General features: G+C 37.2%; 1 protein-coding gene across 3 annotated transcripts in view; it reads left to right on the top strand.

Moving 5' to 3' along the window:
• Window positions 1–5,472, top strand: part of GNAI1 (G protein subunit alpha i1) — an 86,394-nt gene extending 80,922 nt beyond the window's left edge. For all 3 annotated transcript variants that reach the window (XM_049714947.1, XM_033439858.2, XM_033439852.2), the window contains exon 9: window positions 3,411–5,472. In XM_049714947.1, the coding sequence (XP_049570904.1) occupies window positions 3,411–3,601 (191 nt within the window). In that variant the 3' untranslated portion in view covers window positions 3,602–5,472. The remainder of the gene's footprint in view (window positions 1–3,410) is intronic.
• The last annotated feature ends 17,638 nt before the right edge of the window (window positions 5,473–23,110 follow it).

Below are 23,110 nucleotides of genomic sequence, written 5' to 3'. Positions count from 1 at the left end.
CACTGTCTGCAAAACAAAATGAAGGCTAAAAATCACACGATCATCTCAACAGATGCAAAAAAAAAAAAAAGCATTTGACAAAATTCAACATCCATTTAGCATAAAAACTCAACAAAATGGGTACAGAGGGAATGTACCTCAATATAATAAAGGCCTATAGCTGACATCATACTCAACAGTAAAAAGTTGAAAGCTTTTCCTCTAAGATAGGGAATAAGACAAGGTTTCCCAGTCTCACCACTTTCATTCAACATAGTATTTACAAGTCCGATCACTGCAGTTTAAGCAAGAAAAAGAAAAGGCATCCAAATCAGAAAGCAAGAAGTAGAACTGTCACTATTTGCACGAGACATGGTATTATACATAGAAAGTCTCAGATTCACAAAAAAACTTAAAACGCATAATCAGTGAATTTAGTAATGTTGCATGATACAAAATCAGTATACAAAAATCTGTAACACTAGTAATGAACTATAAGAAAAACTGAAACAGTCAGAATTACAGTTGCATTAAAAGAACAAAATTTCTAGGAATAAATTTAACCAAGGAGAGGAAAGGCCTGTACACTGAAAACTAAAACATAGATGAAAGAAATTGAAGAAGATACACATAAATGGAAAGATATTCCACGCCCATGGATTGGAGGAATATTAATATTGTTAAAAAGGTCCGTACTACCTAAAGTTGTCTAACAGTGTCAGTGCAATCCCTTTCAAAATTCTAATGGCATTTTTCACAGAAAGAGAATAGTCCTAAAATTCTGAATCACAAAAGACTCCAAAAGCTAAAGCAATCTTGAGAAAGAAGAACAAAGCTGGAGGCACTGTGCACCCTAATTTCCAACTATATTACACAGCTACAGTAATGAAAACAGTGTGGTATTGGCATAAAAAACAGACACATATATCTGAGGAACAGAATAGAGAGCCCAGAAGTAAACCCATGTATACATGATCAAGTAATTTATGACAGATGACCCAAGAATATACAACGGGGAAAGAAGTCTCTTCAGTAAATGGTGTTAGGAAAACTGGACAGCCACATGCTAAAGAATGAAACTGGACTGCTTTCTCCACCATACACAAAAACAAACCCAAACAGATTAAAGACTCGAACGTGAGACCTCAAACCCTTGAACGTAAGACCTGAAACCATGAAATTCCTAGAAGAAAACACAGGCAGTAAGCTTGACAGTCGTGATTTTTTTTTTAAGTTTGACACCAAAAGCGAAGGCAACAAAAGCAAAAATAAGTTGGGTGATATCATCAAACTAAAAAGCTTCTGCACAGCAAAGGAAACCATCAACAAAATAAAAATGCAGCCTAAGGAATGGGAGAAAATATTTGCAAAACATTTATCTGATCAGGGGTTAATATCCAAAATGTACAGTCATCCCTCAGTATCCTTGGGAGATTGGTTTCAGGACCTGCCATAGATACCAAAATCTACGGATGCTCAAGTCCCTTACATAAAGTGGCATAGTACAATTGGTCCTCCATGTTTGCTGGTTATAAACCCACAGATACAGAGGGCAAGCTGTATAAAGAACTCATACAAGTCAGGAACAAAAACACAATTTCACTATTAAAATGGACAGAGGATCTGAATAGACATTTTTCGAAAGAAGACATACCAGTGGCCGACATGTCCGTGAAAAGGTGCTCAACATCACTAACAATCAGGGAAACGCAAATCAAAACCACAATGAGCTATCACCTCACACCCATTAGAATGGCCGTTATCATAAAGAAAAGAAATGCCAAACGTTGGTAAAGACGTAGAAAAACGGGAACCCTTGTACCCTATTGCTGGGAATGTAAATTGGTGCAGCCATTATGGAAAACAATATGGAGATTCCTCAATAAATTAAAAATAGAACTACCATATGACTCAGCAGTTCCACTTCTGGGTATTTATTTGAAGAAAATGAAAGCACTTTTTGGATAAGATACATGCACGTCTCTGTTCATTGCAGCATTACTTAGAGTAGCCAAGCTATGGAAACAGCTGGTGAAGTACAGGGGAGGGAAAGCACTGCAGTAACACAGGTGGTACTTTGAATACAGGTTTCCTTCTGACATGGAGTGAGCCTCAGATGTGGAACAGAGGGTCTTAGAATGGCTTTACCAAGCAGGCTGGGTAACAGAGGACCTTGAAGTCCAGGCATATAATTTTGTGTTATTACTGCAAGAGGCAGAATTAACAGTTTTTTTCAGAGGAACATTTTATTAAAGTATCATATGTATACATATATGAACTATAGATATAAAGTATATAGATACTCACATACTTAGCACAAATGTGAAACTTACTGAATTTTAAAAAGTGAAAACACTGATAATATGCACCATTCAGGTCAAGAAATAGAACATTTCCAGGTCCCCAGAAACCCTGTCATGCCCCTCCCCAGTCTTAACTGATCAACTTCCATCCACCCACCTACTCACACAAAGAGTTAACCACTATTATGACTTCTGTCTTCATCGATTAATTGTGATTGTTTCCAAACTTGTTTTCTAAACATTAGTTGTTTACAGTATATACTGTTTTGTGTCTGCCTTCATTTGTTCAACAGTATGTTTATGAAGCTCATCTATAGTATTGTGTGTAGCAGTAGTTCTTTTATTCTCATTTCTCTATGGCAGCTCATTGTATGAATATATACCAGGATTTAGTAGCCAGTCTACAGTTAATGAACTTTTGGGTTGTTTCCTAAAGTAGAAGTTCTGCTGTTAACAGTCTTTATGTGTCTTCTAGCGAACATATGTATATAGTTCTGTCAAGGACACACCTGGAAAACTGAACTCTTGGGTCACAGAGTATGTGTGATTATCTTTAGATACTGCCAAGTATCAAAGTGTTGTACTCAGGAGTCTTCAGTCACCTGAAAGCAGAAGTGTGTCATTCACTTTTTTGTAACCTCATAGGCATAAACCACATTGTAGACCCTTGTACAGTTTTTGAATACAAAAATTGAGAAATGCTAATTAATGTATATATAGGAAGGGGAATAAAAAATACCGATCAGCATCGGCCAACATTTCTTGATCCAGCCACTAGGCTTAGAAGTGAAATAGTGTGCTGCCACCATGTTAGGATGTAGAGTATAAGGGGTTAGAAAAAAAGGGACTCTGACAGTTGGAGATTGAGGCAGGAACAAAGATCATGGGGAACATGGAATACCATGCTTTTCTGTTTTTAAGGGTAACTTATAGTCATTACAGGGTGATTAACATTGGGTATTTTTCACTTAGAAGAAATAGTTTATCTTAGTCTCGAAGGGCAAAGACGATTATAGAGTCCACATATTTTACACATAAGAAACTGATGTCAGTATTTTAAGGTCCATGTTGCTTAGTGGTATACTCATTTTAACTTCGCCTTATGTTTCTTTCCTTTTCCCATATCAGGCTCAAACACATATGAAGAGGCAGCTGCATATATTCAATGTCAGTTTGAAGACCTCAATAAAAGAAAGGACACGAAGGAAATATACACCCACTTCACATGTGCCACAGATACCAAGAATGTGCAGTTTGTCTTTGATGCTGTAACAGATGTCATCATAAAAAATAATCTAAAAGATTGTGGTCTCTTCTGAGTTTTGCAGTAAATGGTAAAATGCATTTTCAAACCAAATGAGTACTTATATGTGGATCTCTCTACACTAGAGTCTTGCAGCAACACAGAATGTAGTATATGGGAAATGCATCTGGGACCTGACCAAAATTGGTTTTTTGTTGTTGTTTTTTTTAACTGGAAGTAATGGAAGGTCCTTTCTTAAATGTGAGAGGTGGTCCTGCAGTGTGAAACTAAGGGCAGTGTTAAAGCTGGACTCTAGTGTACTGATGACTTCTGTGTAAGTGTAAATATGCAAATGTATGTATACATGTATTTATGACTTTAGTTTTCCACATTACTTTTAGGTATTAAGAGTGGCAACTTATGATTTTAGCGTGATGGCTTGGGAAATAACAGAAATATTAAGTACTTTGTACTGAAAGACTATTATGTTTGCCAGTTTTAAACAGCTTTATTTATGTTCATATCCTGTAAATTTTTAAGTACAGTCATTAATATTAGGACACATTGCAGCCCTGTCTTGATTATATGTATACTTGTAATCATAAAAATGTTATTTGTACAAACATTGCACAGACTATTTTAATAACATGATTTGTTCTTTAAATTTAATGTGTTTCATTGAAACGTTCTTGAAGTGGAGGAGTATACCTGCCTTTGGATCAGTTAAACATCGTATGCATTTCAGTTTTTCTTTTAAGAATGCATGCTAATCTGATTCTACATTAGATTTGGTTTGAAAACAAATTTCAGATTTTTGAGGATATACTTACAGACTTATTATAAATTCTTAATTTTTATTCGGTTGGTTTGTTTTCACTTTGAATTTTAATATTTGGATGGTATTCATGCATTGCCTTAAAGGTGATGCCAGATTTTTATACACTTATTTATAACTAAGTTTAGGTGGGTGTGAGAGCATTTTTGTGGGTAAAAAATAAGTTAGCATAATGAATTTTGAGACATTCATTTGCGTATTTCCTTTGGGAAATCCCTTGTACCTACTATACATGATAGCTCCTTGTTTAGAAGATAACAAGAAAGATCTTTGAATATTCTGCTGATGATAAAATGCAAGCTTTAAATTCATATATGTAAGTAACTAGTTTCAAATTTAATTATCACGCTATGTTAAAATTACTTTTTTCCCTTAGATTATTCAAATTGCCTCCACTTGCCTGAGTTTGTATTATTTCTTTTTAAACTGTGCTATTATTTCTGAGAATGAAATGGGCAATTACACTTAGAAAATGAGTAGCAGGATTTAATTAAGTCAGTGATTGTGTGTATCCTCAAGTAAGTGTTACATTTCTGCTAGATACTGAATTTTGATAGTCATTTTTAATTATTCATGGTGTGTCTCTATGACCTTGTTTCAGCAAAGTGAATAGCATTCCATACCCTACTTCTCTTTTTTACTCATCTTGAAAAAGTTAGTCTTTCAGTAAGCTTCATGGGTAAGTAGTTTCTAAATTTAGTTGTGTGCTCTCATTCTGTTGAAGTCTCTTTGTGGTTGTGTGTGTGTGTGTGTGTGTGCGCGCGTGTGTGTATAACCGTTTCATTTTGGGGATTTGTTTTTCTTCTCTGTAATGTAGAGAAATTCAAAAATTTCTTAACAAAATTCTTCAAATGTGTTAGTTTAGATTCTTTATGTGCCTTTGAGGAAAGATATGTTTTCATTAATTTTATGGATGGAAGACCTGTTGTATTCATATTATGAAGCTATGAAGTTCAACTATCCTGTAAATCAATTTGAATCATGAGAAATAAGTTTAAAACGCCACAAGAAGCACATATTGGTGACCATAATTGATGAATTCCTGAACTTTAGTCTGTGTAATTGTGTTACTAATAAAACCTAATAAATTTGAATTTTTAAAATTTTACAAACCTGTTGGCTAATACATGTTTTGCGTTAGCATTTAAGTATCAGTCTATTGTGTGTTCTTCTTTCTCTGTGTTGTCCTTCTGCAATTTCATCTACTCCAGAAGCTTGAGTTTTCCCTGCCCCAAGTTTCCTCATGAGATGTGGTACCACATTTGGAATTGCCTGCTTGATACCCCCTTCTGAGAAGTGACTGCCTGCTCCAATTCAGTATGTGCAAACCAAATTCATCATTTTCCCTGCCAACAAGTTCTCACCCTCTGACTTTGTCATTGCACCATCATTCATTTAATCCCTCACTGGGGAATTTTTCAGCCATATAAGTCACCATTTGCTCACAAGTCTACTTTCCCAGTGCCTCGCATGTGTCTTTTGTTTGTTTTCTCTTTTCCATTCCCACTACCACCTACTGAATTCAGTTCTTTGCTTAACTTCCACTTAAAATGGCTTATTATATGCCCCACTTCCAGTTTCTCCCTTCTTTAATCCAGGTTACTTATCCTAATCTATAACTCTGGCTGCGTTATTTTCTGTGCGTTGGCTCTGACTTGTCAATAAAGTGAAATCTAACTTAGCCTTCCATTCCAGGCTCTTCATCATCTGAGCCCACTTCACTGCGTCCCCTCTCTCTCCCTCACATTCTAATAATACTTTGTGCATAGCCGGGGCTTTCCTTCAAGTATTGTACTACATACTACCTGAAATATGCTCAAAACAATACCTGGAACATGGGAAATGTTCATTCAGGTCTGTTAATGTTGTTATTTTTATTTCTTAGCACTTTTGTTTGTGGTCTCTTTTATTTTTATTTTTTTTGAGGTACACGGGCCTCTCACTGTTGTGGCCTCTCCCGTTGCGGAGCACAGGCTCAGCGGCCATGGCTCACGGGCTCAGCCGCTCCGCGGCATGTGGGATCTTCCCGGACCGGGGCATGAACCCGTGTCCCCTGCATCAGCAGGCGGACTCTCAACCACTGCGCCACCAGGGAAGCCCTGTGGTCTCTTTTTTAGATCAACTGGCATCTGTTCTTCAGCCCGCCCTCCTGGGAACGGCATGGTTCTGATAGGGCTGCCAATCACAGTGCTTACCTCCCTGGACTGGGGAATCACTGGGCGAGCACCCCAGCTGAACCAATCACACAGTCCTAGTTCCCATTCCCAAAGTTCCTAAAGCTCTTCTGGTTTCTAAAATCCCCTTCCATCTATTTCAGTACCCTTCTAAAAAATACTTTCATGCTTCATCTCATTCATTCAGTTTCAATCTTTCCCCCCCCAAAATCCATACTATAAAATGCGTATGTTCTTACTGAATGCCAACAGTAACTGTGAGCTATATCAAAAAAGGCTCAGAGAGGTTAATTAACGAGCAAGATGAAGGTTTCAAACCTATGACTTCTGACTTCATGCCTATCAGAGAACTCCAAATAATGCTACCTTATTTCCAGAAAATGGCTAAGTAGTCTTTTAACCATTCCCACTCTCGCCTTCTGAGTTTATCTGAATCATAATATTTTTAGAATAAAAATACTTAAGATAGAACAACGCTGTACACATCATTCTCCATAATTTGAAACTATATTAGAAAACTAGAGTAAAGCAGTGTTCTTTTGGCATAAAAACATACACATAGATCTGAGAAACAGAATAGAGCCCAAAGATAAACCCAGGCATATGTGGTCAATTCATTTACGGCAAAGGAGCCAAGAATACACAATGGGGAAAGGACAGTCGCTTCAATAAATGGTGCTGGGAGAACTGGACAGCACGTGCAAAAGAATGAAACTGGATCATTATCTTACACCACACACAAAAATGAAACCCAAAATGGATTAGGGGCTTGAATGGAAGACCTGAAACCATAAAACTCCTAGAAGAAAACATAGGCAGTAAGCTCCTTGACATTGGTCTTGGTGATAATTTTTTAGATTTGACACCAAAACCAAAGGCAATAAAAGCAAAAATAAGTGGGACCTCATCAAACTGAGAAGCTGCTTCTGCACAGCAAAGGAATCCATCAACAAACTGAAAAAGCAGCCTGGGGAATGGGAGAAAAAAACTGCAAATCATGTATCTTATGTGAGGTTAGTTAATATCCAAAATATACAACTCAATAGCAAAAAAACAACCTGAATACAAAATGGCCTGAGAATATGAAGTTATTTTTTCCATAAAAGACATAAAGACGGCCAAGAGGTTCATAATAAATTGCCCAACATCACTAAGTATCAGGGAACTGCAAACTAAAACCACAGTGAGCTATCACCTCACAGCTGTTAGAATGGCTATTCTCAAAAGACCAGTAACAAGTGTTGGGAAGGATGTGGAGAAACAGGAACCCTTGTGCCCTATTGGTGAGAATGTAAATTGGGGCAGTCACTATGGGAAACAGGATGAAGGTTCCCCAGAATATTAAAAATAGAACTACCATATGATTCAGAAATTGTACTTCTGGGTATTTATCCAAAGAAAGTGAAGACACTGACTTAAGAAGACATGAACCCTCACGTTCATGGCCGCGTTATTTACAATAACCAAGACAGACAACCTAAGTGTCTATCCATGGATGAATGGATAAAGAAAACATGATACACACATATACAGAGGAATATCAGCCATAAAACAAAATGAAATCTTGCCATTTTCGGCAACACGGATGGACCTTGAAGAGGACATTATGCTAGGTGAAATAGAGAAAGAAAAATATCGTGTATATGAATCAAAAAAAAAATTCAGCTCATAGATGCAGAGAACAGATTGGTGGTTGCCAGAGGCGGTGTGTGGGTGGGCAAAATGGGTGAAGAGAGTCAAAACTACAAAATTCCAGCTATGAAATAAGTCATGGGTGACTATAGTTAATAACTATAGTCAGTTAACTATAGTTAACTAACTATAGTCAGCATGGTGACTATAGTTAATAACACTGGGTAGCATATTTGGGAGTTGCTAAGAGTAAATTTTAAAAGTTCTCATCCATCACAAGAAAAATAATATGTAACTATATGGTAATGAATGTTAACTAGGCTTATTGTGACCATTCTGCCATATATACAAATAGCAAATCATTATGTTGTACACATGAACTAATATAATATGATCAATAAAAATACATAAAAACTTCAAACAATATATATGATACTTATTATATCTTGTATCAAAGCTATTTATGTTATCAATACCCATTAGATTTGAAGGCACTTAAGGGGACAAACAGTGATGGGCATTTTTACATCACTTATTGTCTACAGAACCACCCATGGTGCCTTGTGTAAAGGAGTTTAATAATGTAATCTCTATTACAGATGTTAGCATTGTCATTGCTTAATGTGTTATTTTAGAAGTTGAAAGTAGTGGGGGTGGCCTAGGCCCTGGCATTCAGTCTGAGTTCAAACCCTGGCTCTATCTCTTATTAATTGGGTAAACCTGGGCAAGTTATTTAATTTTTCTTGGCTTCCTTTTTATCATCTGAAAAAATAGGGATTAAATAATCAGACCATTAAAATTAAGTTCACATGCATGTTCAGTACTTGGAAGTGAGCCTGGCATGTGGTAAACATTCAGTAAGTATTATTGCTATTTGACTATAAAAACTATTTAATTTGGGGGTGCCTTTAAAGTCATAATCAGTGCTTAACCAGCAGCTGTTGATATGAGCTTTGAATGAAATGTCTCCAAACAAGCTAACTATCATAATTGATCTTTATAGTTAAAACTTCAGAGTGTCTCACATTGGTAATGATATCGGAAAAATGTGAGAAGAAAAAAAATGCATCTCCTTAACTTCAGGACACTTCTGTTATCTTTATTTTTTTTTATTATTTGCGTTATTTATTATGATGTTATTTAACGTAACCAAAAATATGCGAGATTTATGTTATTTTAAAGTTCATTTGGGAAATTTTCTCTTGCTTCTGAAAACCCCCATCTTAATAATTAAAATGGCATTTATATCAAAACTTTTATGTTTTACAACTCCATTGGCCTGTTTCCTAGGCATTTTTCCCTTAACCAATAACTGCTTGCTTTGGTGTCTGTTGTGATGTGTTCTATTATTTACTTGGATTTTTTAGTTACTTTAAAAGTTATGAAACACATTTCATCAAGTCCGGAAACACCCAAATATGCACAGGCAGGAATCTGCTGCAACCTAGCAGGCCAGGGCTGAGGAGGCCTGAACTGGGACAGGCCTACCGTGTTATAAATATCGAGCACCATATATAAGGTCAAATATTTTCAACTTCTTTGATTCACTGGCCATCTTCCTGGGTCTCCATACCAACAAACTGAATGGAAACATTGCCAAGGGATAGTGTTCAAATTAAGAATGCACTGTAACTGATTAAAAATGAGATGCTAGTATTTAGCAAACGATGCATAGACGATCAGTCAAAGCAGATTTTAACTATTATTTCAGCAGGCGGTAGTGCCACTTTTAGCAAAAGAAGGTACCACATCCTTCTGAATCGCATAGTGCCTCACCTGAAAGTAAGTACATGGAGTAGAACTCTTGAGAACCTAAGAATCCAAACCAAAGAAATTCCTTTTCCAACACAGGTGTACGATTTTGCAGTTAATTTTTACTAAATTGACATATTTGTACAATTTCATTGTAAAGCTAGTCTTACAAATAAGCCACTATGAAGACTGGATATTACCTGGAATTTTCTGTCATGCCCTCTTGAATTTTATTTTCTGTGAAAATATCACAGTAATTTCAACTTTGATCCTTTTCCTTACTTTTGAAAATCAAAACTGAGTGAAGTCAAAGCTACTTCTAAACAATTCTGTCTTTAATTTTCATTGAATGAAATAATCCTGGGTTCTGGTTCAAGAGGGTAATATAGGAAGATCCTGAACTTGCCGCCTCACATGGACACACTGAATTTACAGCTCCATGTGGAAAAATTTCTTCTGGAAAAAAACCGAAAAACTAGCTGAGCAACTCCTACACACTGGGCAAATGAGAAAAAACCCCACATCGAACCAGGTAAGGGAAACTGAGACACAATTTTGTCATAAAACCCAGCCACGGGATGGCAACACACAATCAGAACAGAACTCAAAACCCCAGGCTTCTCCCTGACGAGCAAAGGGTTTGAACCCCACATTGGGCACCCCAACTTTTAAGGCCTGCACCTCAGAGATGAGCACCCAAAACATCTAGCTTTGAAGCTAGTGGGCTCACGTCCATGAGACCCACAAGATTATAGCAAACAGAAACACTTCTCAGAGGGATGGAGCACAGACGCACCAATGCCACGGCCCATGCACAGGGGCAGCCGACTGAAAAGCACCCAAACTTTCTGTGAAAGAAGCTTTTATGCTTATCTTAAAGCATGGACCTGAGAGACAGGCATCTAATGTAACACACATCTAGGGACCTATTGAAATACTCTCCAGGGACAGAGGACAGTGGGCTCCGTCTGCCTTGTTCCAGGTCACACGTTATCTCCTGGAAAGGAAATTTCACCCTCATCTGGTACCCCAGTTTTTGCAGCTGCTGCCCAGGGGACACCTCTAGAATGCCTGGCTCTGGTGGCCAGTGGGGCTTATACTCACCATTCCCAGGAGACTGTCACAAACAGAGAAAGAGTTCTTAACGGGCTACCATCCCCAGGGCCCAGCCAGAGACCAGAGACTGCTGTGCCCCGTCTTTCTGTGAAAGTGCTACATTAGCTCATCTTCATAGCTGCAGCCTGAGGGGCAGGCTGCTTATTAAACACACATCTAAGGGCCAACTCTAATCCTCTCCAGAGACTTCAGAAGGCTGGCACTCTCTTTTCACTATCCCTCTGCTGAGCTCCTGAGTGACAGTACCTGCCAGAGGGGAGCTTGTACACACGTCTGGTGGCCCAGTTTTTCTGTCTGTCAACCAGGGGATGCCCCTTGACTGCCTGTCTCTGGTAGCAAATGGGGCTTTCATTCATGGGTTTCATGGGACTGTAACAAATGGAGAGAGAGTTCTTAGCTGGTTACCACCACCAGGGAACAGCGCAGACAGCAGATTGAAACACACCCCCAGTCTTTATGGGAAAGAGGCCTATTTGCTTGTCCTGGAGCTGCAACCTATGGGGCAGGCTTCTGACTTCGCATATATCTACAGGTCTACTGAAGTGTAGGGGAGGGAGGCCAAGCAGACACCATCTGTGTGCTTCCCTCTGCCTCACTCCAGGTTGCCAGTATCTCCTGGAAAGGGGCTTGCACACTCATCTCATGCCCCAATTTTTGCAACTGCTTTCCAGAAGATGGCTTCAGGTTACCTAGCTCTGATGGCCAGTAGGATTTATGCTTGTGGTCCCACAGGACTATATATATTTTCATATTTTAAAAGCTGCTGCCTATTAGAATAAGCAAATTTAGTAAAGTTGCAGGATATAGAGTCAATATAAATGTCAACAAAAATCTGTTGCCTTTCTATCACTAATAACAAACAATGAGAAAGAGAAATTAACAAAAACGAATAAAATACCTAGGAATAAATTTAACCAAAAAGGTGTACACTAAAAACTATAAGACACTGATAAAACAAATTGAAGAAGACACAAATAAATGGAAAGATATTCCATGCTCATGTATTGGAAGACTTAATATTGTTAAAGTATCCATACAACACAAAGCAATCTAAAGATTCAATACAATCCCTATCAAAATTCCAATGGCATCTTTCACAGAAGTAGAACAAACAATCCTAAATTTTGTATGGAACCACAAAAGACCTCAGACAGCTAAAGCTATCTTGAGCAAGAACAAACCTGGAGGCACACTCCCTGATTTCAAACTATAGTACAAAGCTATAGTAATCAAAAAGTATGATATTGGCATTAAAAACAGACACATAGATCTGAGGAACAATAGAGAGTCCAGAAATAACTCTACATATCAATTTATGACAGAGGATCCCAGAATATATAGCAACAAAAGGACAGACTCTTCAATTAATGGTGTTGGGAAAACTGAACAGCCACGTGCAAAAGAATGAAACTAGACCATCTTACACCATACAAAAGAATTAACTACAAATAGATTAAAGACTTGAATGTAAGACTAAAACCATAAAACTCTTAGAAAAAAACATATGCAGTAAGCTATGTGACAGCTGTCTTGGTGGTGGTATTTTAGAATTGACACCAAAAGCAAAGGCAACAAAACAAAAATAGACAAGTGGGACTACATCAAACTAAAAAAGATTCTGCATGGCAAAGGAAACCATAAACAAACTGGAAAGGCAACCTACAGAATGGGAGAAAATTTTGTAAGCCATGTATCTGATAAGGTGATAATATCCAAATATATAAAGACCAAATATATAAAGAACTCATTACAATTCAGCAAAAAATACACACAATCTGATTTAAAAATGGGCAGAGGATCTGAGTAGACATTTTTCAAAAGAAAACATATAGATGGACAACACATCCATGAAAAGGTGCTCAAAGTCATTAATCATCAGGGAAATTCAAGTCAAAAACCAGAATGAGCTATCACCTCATACCAGTTGAATGGGTATTATAAAAAAGACAAGAAATAACAAGCATTGGTAAGGACGTGGAGAACAAGGAATCCTTGTGCACTGTTGGTAGAAATGTAAATAAGTGCAGCCACTGTGGAAAACAATGTCAATTATATCTAAATAAAAATAAGTAGAATAAGGAATAAATGCCTGATGTCCTTCCACCTTTAAAATTCTATTTGTCTGTGAATAAAAATGTACTCATTCAAGGAAAAAAAATATTGGGTTGGCCAAAAAGTTTCATTTGTTTTTTTCAGTAAGATGGCTCTAGTAGCACTTAATTGTCTTTAGCTTCATTCGAAACAGTTTTGTTAGACTGTATGCGACAGCTGTCATATCAGCGTGCATGTAAAAAAACACATTAAAATTGGTGAATTTTTGTGTAGCCATTTTAATACTGAAGATGGAAGAAAAAAAGCAACACTTTCGGCATATTATGCTTTATTATTTCAAGAAACGTAAAAGAATGGAACCAAAATGCAAAAAAAGATTTGTGCAGTGTATGGAGAAGGTGCTGTAACTGATCGAACATGTCAAAAGTGGTTTGTGAAGTTACGTGCTGGAGATTTCTTGCTGGGAGATGCTCCACGGTCGGGTAGACCAGTTGAAGTTGATAGTGATCAAACTGAGACATTAATTGAGAACAATCAGCGTGATACCACACGGGAGATAGCTGACATACTCAAAATACCCAAATCAAGTGTTGAAAATCATTTGCACCAGCTTGGTTATGTTCATCGCTTTGATATTTGGGTTCCACATAAGCTAAGCAAAAACACCTTCTTGATCATATTTCCATATGCGATTCTCTACTTAAATGTAATGAAAACATTCCATTTTTAAAACAAATTGTGACAGGAAATGGAAAGGGGATACTGTACAATAATGCGGAACAGAAGAGATCATGGGGCAAGTGAAATGAACCACCACCAACAGCACCCAAGGCCGGTCTCCATCCAAAGAAGGTAATGTGTATATGGTGGGATTAGAAGGGAGTCCTCTATTATGAGCTCCTCCCTAAGTTCTGATTCATCCGCCATATTCACCAGACATTGCACCTTTGGATTTCCATTTATTTCGGTCTTTACAAAATTCTCTTAATGGAAAAAATTTCCATTCCCTGCAAGACTGTAAAAGACTGTAAAAGGCAACTGGAACAGTTCTTTGCTCAAAAAGATAAAAAGTTTTGGGAAGATGGAATTATGAAGTTGCCTGTAAAATGGCAGAAGGTAGTGGAACAAAAGGGTGAATACGTTGTTCAATAAAGTTCTTGATGAAAATGAAAACTGTCTTTTATTTTTATTTAAAAAACAAAGGCACTTTTTGGCCAACCCGATAGTACTGAATTGTTGATTCTGTAGCTTGTGGAATGTGGACCATCCCAGCAGCAAATTCTTTTATCTAATTTGTGGTGCTCATCGTGCAGCATTCCACTAGAATATAACGCGTTTCCCCTTTTCACAAACATAAGTAACCTGTTAATATAAGTGACCATTTCTCATAGCAATCTACTTCACAAGGCAGTTAACCTCTAATTAATGGAACTTTTTTGCAGGCTTGGGAATATATTTTACTCCATTCTTAAATTCCCTATTATTTTAGATTACCAATTAGTTTTAACTGTGTATAATTTTTGTCGAAAGGAAACTCATCTAACATCTTCTGGACAAAGGTAGAGGGGAAAGCATGGAACCAATATAAAGTGCCCTTTCTTCTCTCTGAGACCCACCCCTGATCTCTTACACTTAAGGCTTCTAAGTGCAGATTTGAAACAACAAAGTTCTTTGTCTATTTTATGTATAGTAGAGAAGGAACTATATTCAATATCTTGTAATAACCTGTAATGGAAAAGAATCTGAAAAAGAATATAGATAGTTGGATGGATGGATATACATATATATGTGTGTGTGTGTGTGTGTGTGTAACTGAATAACTCTGCTGTACACCTGAAACTGATACAACATTGTAAATCAATTGTACTTCAGCTTAAAAACATATATATATATTTATTTATTTATATAGGAAAAAACCCCAACATAGTTCTAAATTGAGTCCCTTGAAAAGTTTTACTAATATAATAAGGATTCCTTCAACACGATAAGCTTATACATAAGTTTCTAATATATTACACATAACCTGTCCCTTCTAATATCGTAACTATACATAGAAAATGCGTATGTAATACATTTCCTTCGTATCTGCTGTGTCCCAGGACTTCTCACGGTGCTTTACGAATGCTCCCATTTAGGCATCAGAGAAGTCCTGCAATGTCATTAGTCAAAGTTCCATTTTTCAGATAAGGAGACAAATTAAGAAAGGTTAAGTATCTGGTGTAATGCTGAACCCCTGGCAAATGGCAGAGTGGGAGTAAAATCCAGGGCTGAAAGTCATTTGTTAGCCATGGCTTCAGAATCCAGTCACATCAAGAGGTTTTTTTCCCTAAGAGTGCCGCAGGGTGTTGTGCAGTGTGTCCCAAATAGTGTTGCCTAAGCAGATGTGAAGTGTGCCTGGTGTACATTAGCGTGTCCATGGCCGTGAAAAGTCCTTCAGTAAAGAAGCCCCTGTGTGTATTAACCCGCTGTTTTACAAACCTAGAGCTGTGCTAACACAGCAGTCACCATCCATATGTGACTCCAGGGCACTTGAAATGTAGCTGGTCCAAACAGAGGTGTGGCATGAGGGCAAAGGCACACAGGAATTCCAAGATTTATGCGAACAAAGAATGTACACGTTAAATTAATATTTTGGATATACCGAGTTAAATTAAATATATCTTTAAAATTCCACCTGTTCCTCCTTACTTGGTTAATGTGCCTCATGGAATATATAAAATACTCAAGCATCTTGCATTATCTTTCTACTTGGAAGTGAAACACTGATTTTTTTCTTCCACAACAACTCTATTTGCATTCCATGGAACAGTTCCCAAGTTTAAGAGAAGCAGATACCATGGATAAAAAGCCAAGACTTGAAGACTACTCCAGTTATAAAATGCTATGGTTTGGTTTGGTGTAATATGGCTTTTACCTTCAGGGGAAGGGGGTTGGCTATCTCATTCTCACTTCAAATATGTCAGCTGTAATAAAAGAGAGCAATACACATTTTAAATCCATACTCTAAAACTAAAACTGAGTTTTTCAAATAGCTGTATCTTTATTTTTAGTTCCAATAAGTGGAATAGGAGTAGATGCATCAGGGCACTGGAAAACTACTAAATCCTGGTTTACAAACCCATCTCTTTAGCATTCTTAAGCCAAATCACAATATTAGTGTTCTTTTTAATGTTGTTACTGTGTTGTGTTTTGTTTTTTAATATTTTTCAACTCCCCCGGCCAAATTCCTTTCTTCCTCCACACCTCCCACAGGACTGGGCCGAGTACAGTCATGCATTAAAAAAGCTTCTGAACTTTTTTCAGAAAGAGTAGCTCCCTGGAGGTGTGGAGGAGGACAGGAATCTGATATTCTGCAGGGCTTAAATCAAGATAGGACACCAAATATTCCAAGGTCTTAGATGCATGCTTTGTATTTCTCATCAAGACAGAAGACAGCAATAAAATCACATCTCTTCTAAGTTTCAATAAAATCACATCTGTTTCTCTGTATAATTGAAGCTTTCTAGATTCTCAAACTTCCCTCAGGATTTGAGTTCATTAATTGAATAGTATCAATCTGAGAAAGATTATTTTACATATATGCATATTTTAGCCATACTTCTAAGGAGAGTATACATACATAAATCATTCCATGAGAAATATAATGTTTTCTACTCAGTACAACATGTACCAAATAAAACTATACTGGGATACGTGAATAATTTCATTGGTAAATAGTTGAAATTATCAAGACACATTTTAGAAATATGTTTAGTTTGGGGTTTTTTAAAGTTTGGAATAGCCTAAATGATTAAAGCTGATTTAAGTTGCTCTAACAATTATAGGAAGAAAAAGAATAGGTTTTATAGTCACTTAATTATCATTTAATTAAATGATTATGTATCCATTAAAGGCATTAATATTCAAGTAAATTTATATTCATTTTTTATATCAAACAATCTAATGTTTGAAAGAATCCATCTTTAGGAAATCAAATCATGCTCATACACAAGTCCTATCTTCATTCTGGTAAGTCTGTTTCTACCCTCCATATCACTAAATGAGTAGACTGCATTTACCTTTACTTAAATACATCATTGTTCACATTGGAACCATTATTTTCCATAGGAAAAAAGCAGCATCATTCCTCTACCTAATTTCTTAAGAGTCCAACTTTATTTTTTAGGCCTGTGATTTTTCTTGGCATTAGTGTGTGGATAATCAAAATCAATGGTTATTCTGTTTACCAAGCAGTAGAAGACGTCACACATTTGGCTGGCAGTTCCAGGCCACAGCTCTTTCTCAACATGACTTGCCGCAAATTTGGCAAGAGTTCATCTAATAAGCCATATAAAAGTACCATATTTTCTAATTAAATGTTACCTCTCTTTTCCTTGAACCTTTGGCAAAAATGTCCTTTCTGTTTAGTTATTGTCAAGGACAGCTGGAAAGCATTTGACCTGTTAAACCAGCTCCACTTAGAGACACTATGGTTAATTGCTAATCAAAAAGCAACTTAAAAATGCAGGAATGATGTCACCAAGATGGCAACATATGTCCTTCCTGATTTTGCTCCCTCTCATGAGAAAAACAACTGACAACTATTCATGGACAAGACACCACTGAGAAAACCCTAGAACACAGGGGTGAGACTGAAGCACACCCTTGCAACACAGAGACCAGGACAGACTGCATTCGAAGGGTCAGAGGAGCCGCTACATGCTGACCGCATTGCCCCTCCCCTAGGCCGCCCAGCACCCCTGAGCCTACAGTTCCTCCAGTGGGAAAAGAGAGGCCAGGGTGGACATCCACCCGCACTGTGGGTTATTTCTTGGGAGCCCCAACTCCAGTCTCGCCCCCTGGAAATTAACTGGTGGATCTTCCGGGCTTGACCACTTAGAATGTGACTGTGATGGAGAAGGGAGGAGGGGTTTGCAACAAACCAGCACTCAGATCTTGACAGACTGACTGACCCAACCAGCAGCTTTGCTCATCTGCAGAACCAAGATGGTGGTGCAGTCAGACCAGGGAACTTGGTGGGATGCAGGTCTGCCTGATTCAGGTACTCAGATAAGGACCTTGCTGGCTCTGGAGCCTGGTCTGCCCCTACCCAGGCTGGGGGAGGGGAAGTGAGGGTCTGAGTCGTAGCCCAGTGCACTGCTAAGTATAGTTCCCAACCCTGCCTGACTACAAAGCCTTGTTGTAGCAACTGGAAATTTTCACAGCCCAGCAACACGTGAGCAGAGAGTCTGTCAGGCAGAGCTGATTGTTTGCAAAGCCAAGTCAGTGGCCTGTTTCAGGCAGAAAACTTGGTGCATGGGTGAGCTTGAGTCAAGACCACAAACAGAAAGCCTTTCCAATCTTGGAGCCAATTTTCCCACTCTACCTGGGAAGGGAAACTAATTCATGGCTCCACCCCTTGCTGAAGATAGCTTTCAGCTCATCTGATCAGGCTTAACTAGAGCACATGGGAAGCTGCACAGCCCATCCAACATCCCTGCTTACAGTGGCACCTGAACAGAGTGTCCAGCCCAGGGCTTTCTCCCTTTGCAGAGCAAAACTGATGTTCTCGTCTAGCTAGGGAACTCAGGGCATAGTCTTGCTTGATTTAGGTCCCTAAACAATGAGCCATGCAGGCCCTGGGGCCCCTTCCGCTCTCCCACCAGGGCAGGGAAGCTAATTCATAGACCCACCTACTACTGAGTATAGGACTCTGTCCCAACCATCTAGTAAGCCTGACTAGAGGACCCACGCAACTGCAGAACCCATCCTTCAGACTTGCTTGGGCAGGGAACCGAGAAAGCAGTCACAGTCGTGGAACCAACTCTTCTCAGCCAACAACACACCTGCCCCAACCTCATACATTGGGCAGTGGCCTCACCCGAAAACAGACCCTGATAGCAAGCTCCATCTGCCCAAGGATGTTACAAGTAGACACATTTAGAAGCTCAAACTGAGCTGACTGGTGAAGAACTATCTGCCAAAGTGAAGCTGTAAAGTCTGAAAGAAGAGACCACTTACTCAGATGTGCTGATACCAATGAAAGAAATCAAGAATCACAAAAAATCAGGTAAACATGACAGCACCAAAGTAAACTAATAAAGCTCCAATAAGTGACGCTAAAGAAATGGAGATCTAGGAACTGTCACACGAAAAATTCAGAATAATTCTCTTAAAGAAGTTTAGTGAACTATAAGAACACACAGACAACTAAACAAATTTGAGAAAATAATACATGAACAAAAGAAGTTAAACAAATGCCTAGAGCTGAAAAATAAAATGACTGACCTGAAGAACTGAATAGAGAGCTTCAAAAGCAGACTTGACCACTCAGAAGAAATATGTAATATGGTAGTGGTGGTGATAATTCACTTACAATTCTAAAAGTTAAGAAACAAATGTAGCAAATTAACCATAACTATAATAATATGTTATTGGATATACAATATTAAAATATGTAAACTATAACATCAATAACCTAAAATGTGAGTGTGAGGAGAAGTAAAAATGTAAAGTTTAGGCATGCTATCAAAGTTAGGTTCTTATCGTTTAAAATAGGGTGTTATAATTTTGAAATATTTATGTAAGCTCCATGGTAACCACAGGGAAAACCTGTAGTAATTACACAAGAGAACATGATAAAGTAGTCAAAGCATACTGATACTAAAAAACACGAAATACAAAAAAAGACAGCAGGATAAGAAAAAAGAAAAATGAATCTATAAAACAGTCAGAAAAAAATTAACAAAATGGCAATAGTAAGTCCTTACCTATTAATAATTACTTTAAATGTAAATAGATTAAATTCTCCAAAGACTTAGAATGTTTGAATGGATAAAAAACAAGATCCAATGATATGCTGCCTACAAAAGAGTCACTTTAGCCTTAAAGACACACACAGACTGAGAGTGAAGGGATGAAGAAAGATATTTCAAGCAAATGGTAACCCCCGCCCCTAAAGCAGGCATTGCTACACTTACATCAGACAAAATAGACTTTAAACTGAAACTGGTAAAAAGAAACAAAGAAGATCATTACATAATGATAAAGGGGACAATCCCTCAAGAAGATTTAACAATTGTAAATATTTATGTACCCAACATCAGAGTGCCTAATTATAAAAAGCAAAAACTAACAGAGTTGAAAGGAGAACTAAACACCAATACAGTAATAGTTGGGGACTTTGATACCCAACTCTCATCAATGAATAGATTATCCAGACAGAAAATCAACAAGGAAATAGATGTGAATAGCACTATATACAAAATGGATCTGGCAGACATACAAAACATTCTATTCAACAACGGCAGAACACGCATTCTTCATAAGCACACATGAGACATTCTATGTGACAGACCATAATGCTAGGCCACAAAACAAGTCTTAGTAAATTCAAGAAGACTGAAATCATACAATGTAACTTCTCTAACTACCATGGTATGAAACTAGAGGTCATTAACAGGAGGAAAACTAGAAAACTCACAAATACATGGAAATTAAATAACACTCTCCTGAACAACCAAGGAATCAAAGAAGGAATTAAAGAGGAAACTGAAAAGTATCTTGAGACAAATGAAATTGAAAACACACATACCAAAACTTATGGGATGCAGAAAAAGCAGTTCTAAGATGGAAGCTCATAGCAATAAACAGTTACATTAAAAAAAAAGATCTCAAATAACCTAACTCTATGTCTCAAGGAACTAGGGGAAAAAGACAACAACTGAGCCAAAGTTAGCAGAAGGAAGAAAATGATAAATTTGGGCAGAAATAAGTGAAACCAAGAACAGGAAAACAATGTAAAAGATTAACATAACTAAGAGTTGGTTCTCTGAAAAGATGAATGAAATCAACAAACCTTTAGCTAGACTAACCAAGAAAAAATGGACCCAAATCAACAAAATTATAAAGAGAAAGGAGACATTACAACTGATATCACAGAAATACAAAGGATCATAAGAGGCTACTATGAACAACTAAATGCCAACAAACTGGACAACCTAGAAGAAATGGACACTTTTTCAAAATATAAAACGCAAGACTGAATCAGGAAGACACAGAAAATACAAACAGGCCAATTACTATTGAGGAGATTGAATCAGTAATCAAACATCCCTCAGTGAAGAAAAGCCCAGGACTAGATGACTTCATTGTTGAATTTCACCAAACATTTAAAGAAGAATTAATGCCAATTCTTCTCAAACTCTTCCGAAAAATCAGACAGGAGGAAATACTCCTAAACTCATTTTAGGGGGCAAGCATTACCATGTTACCAAAGCCAGAAAAGGACTCTCAAGTAAAGAAAATTACAAGCTAGTATCACTGATGAATACATATGCAAAAATCCTCAATAAAATACTAGCAAACTGAATGCAGCAGCACATTTAAAGGATCATTTACCATGATCAAGTGGGGTTTATCCCTGAGATGCAAGGACAGTTCAACACACACAAATCAATAAATGTGATACATCACCTTAATAGAATCAAAGAAAAATAATATATGATCATCTTAATAAAGAAAAAGCTTTGAAAAAAATCAATATCCATTCATGACAAAAACTCTTGACAAATTAGGTATAGAAGGAATATATGACACACCCACAGCTAACATCATACTCAACGGTGAAAGTCTGAGAAGTTTTCTTCTAAGATCAGGAACAAGACAAAGGTGTGTGCTTCCACCACTCCTATTCAGTATAGTAGTAAAAGACCTGGCCGGAGCAATTAAGCAAGAGAAAGAAAAAGAGGGGGGGGAAGGGAAGGAAGAGAGGTAGAGAGAGAGAGGGAGGGAGAAAGGAAGAAAAAGAGGAAGGAAGGAAGGAAGAAAAGAAGAAAAAGCATCAGAATTGCAAAGTAGGAAGTAAAATTGTCTCTATTTGCAGATGACATGATTTGATATATGGAAAATCCTAAAGTCAGCACCAAAAAACCCCGTTAGATCTAATCAACAAATTCAGTGAAGTTACAGAATACAAAATAAACATACAAAAACTAGTAGTATTTATACACAGTAACAATGAATTATCTGAGAAAGAAATAAAGAAAATGATCACATTTACAGTAGCATAAATCAATAAAATATCAATACTTAGGAATAAATTTAACCAAGGAGGTAAAAGATCTCTACACTGAAAACTACAAGATACTGATGAAAGAAATTGAAGACACAAATAAATAGAAAGTTATTCTGTTTTCATTGAAGAGAAGAATTAATATTGGTAAAATGTTCATACTACTCAAAGCCATCTATAGATTCAATGTAATTCCTATCAAGACTCCAGTAGCATTTTTTTAAACAGAAGTATAAAAAACAATCCTAAAATTTATATGGAACCACAAAACCCAAATAGCCAAAGCAATCTTGAGAAAGAAGAACAGAGTGGGGGACATCACACTTCCTGGTTTCAAGCTATATTATAAAGCTATAGTAATCAAAATACAGTACTGGCATAAAAACAGACACACACATCAATGGAATAGAATAAACCCATACATATACAGTCAACTAATATTTGACAAGGGAGCCAAGAAAACTCCACAGAGAAAAGACAGTCTCTTCAATAAACAGAGCTGGGAAAATTGGATATTCATATGTAAAAGAATGAAATGATCACCTATCTTACACCACTAACAAAAATCAACTCAAAATGAATTAAAGACTTAAATGTAAGACTGGAAAGCATAAAACCCCTAGAAGAAAACATAGGCAAGACGGCATCAGTCTTAGCAATGATTATTTTTGGATACGACGCCTAAGCACAGCAACAGAATCAAAAGTAAACAAGTAGGACTGTAACAAACTAAAAAGCTTCTGCACAGCAAAAGAAGCAATGAACAAAATGAAAAGACAACGTACAGAATGGGAAAAATATTCGTAAACCATATAACAGATAAGAGACTAAAAACAAAAATATATGAAGAACTCATATAACTGAATAGCAAATAAAACAATGCAATATAAAAATGGACAAAGAACTGAATAGACATTTTTCCAAAGAAGATGTACGAATGACCAACAGGTACATGAAAAGGTGCTCAACATC

Source organism: Orcinus orca, chromosome 9 (assembly GCF_937001465.1).
Source record: "Orcinus orca chromosome 9, mOrcOrc1.1, whole genome shotgun sequence".
In the NCBI taxonomy this organism is placed as follows: Eukaryota; Metazoa; Chordata; class Mammalia; order Artiodactyla; family Delphinidae; genus Orcinus; species Orcinus orca.
The sequence above is the reverse complement of the archived record's forward strand: the minus strand, read 5'-3'. Positions and strand labels throughout refer to the sequence as shown.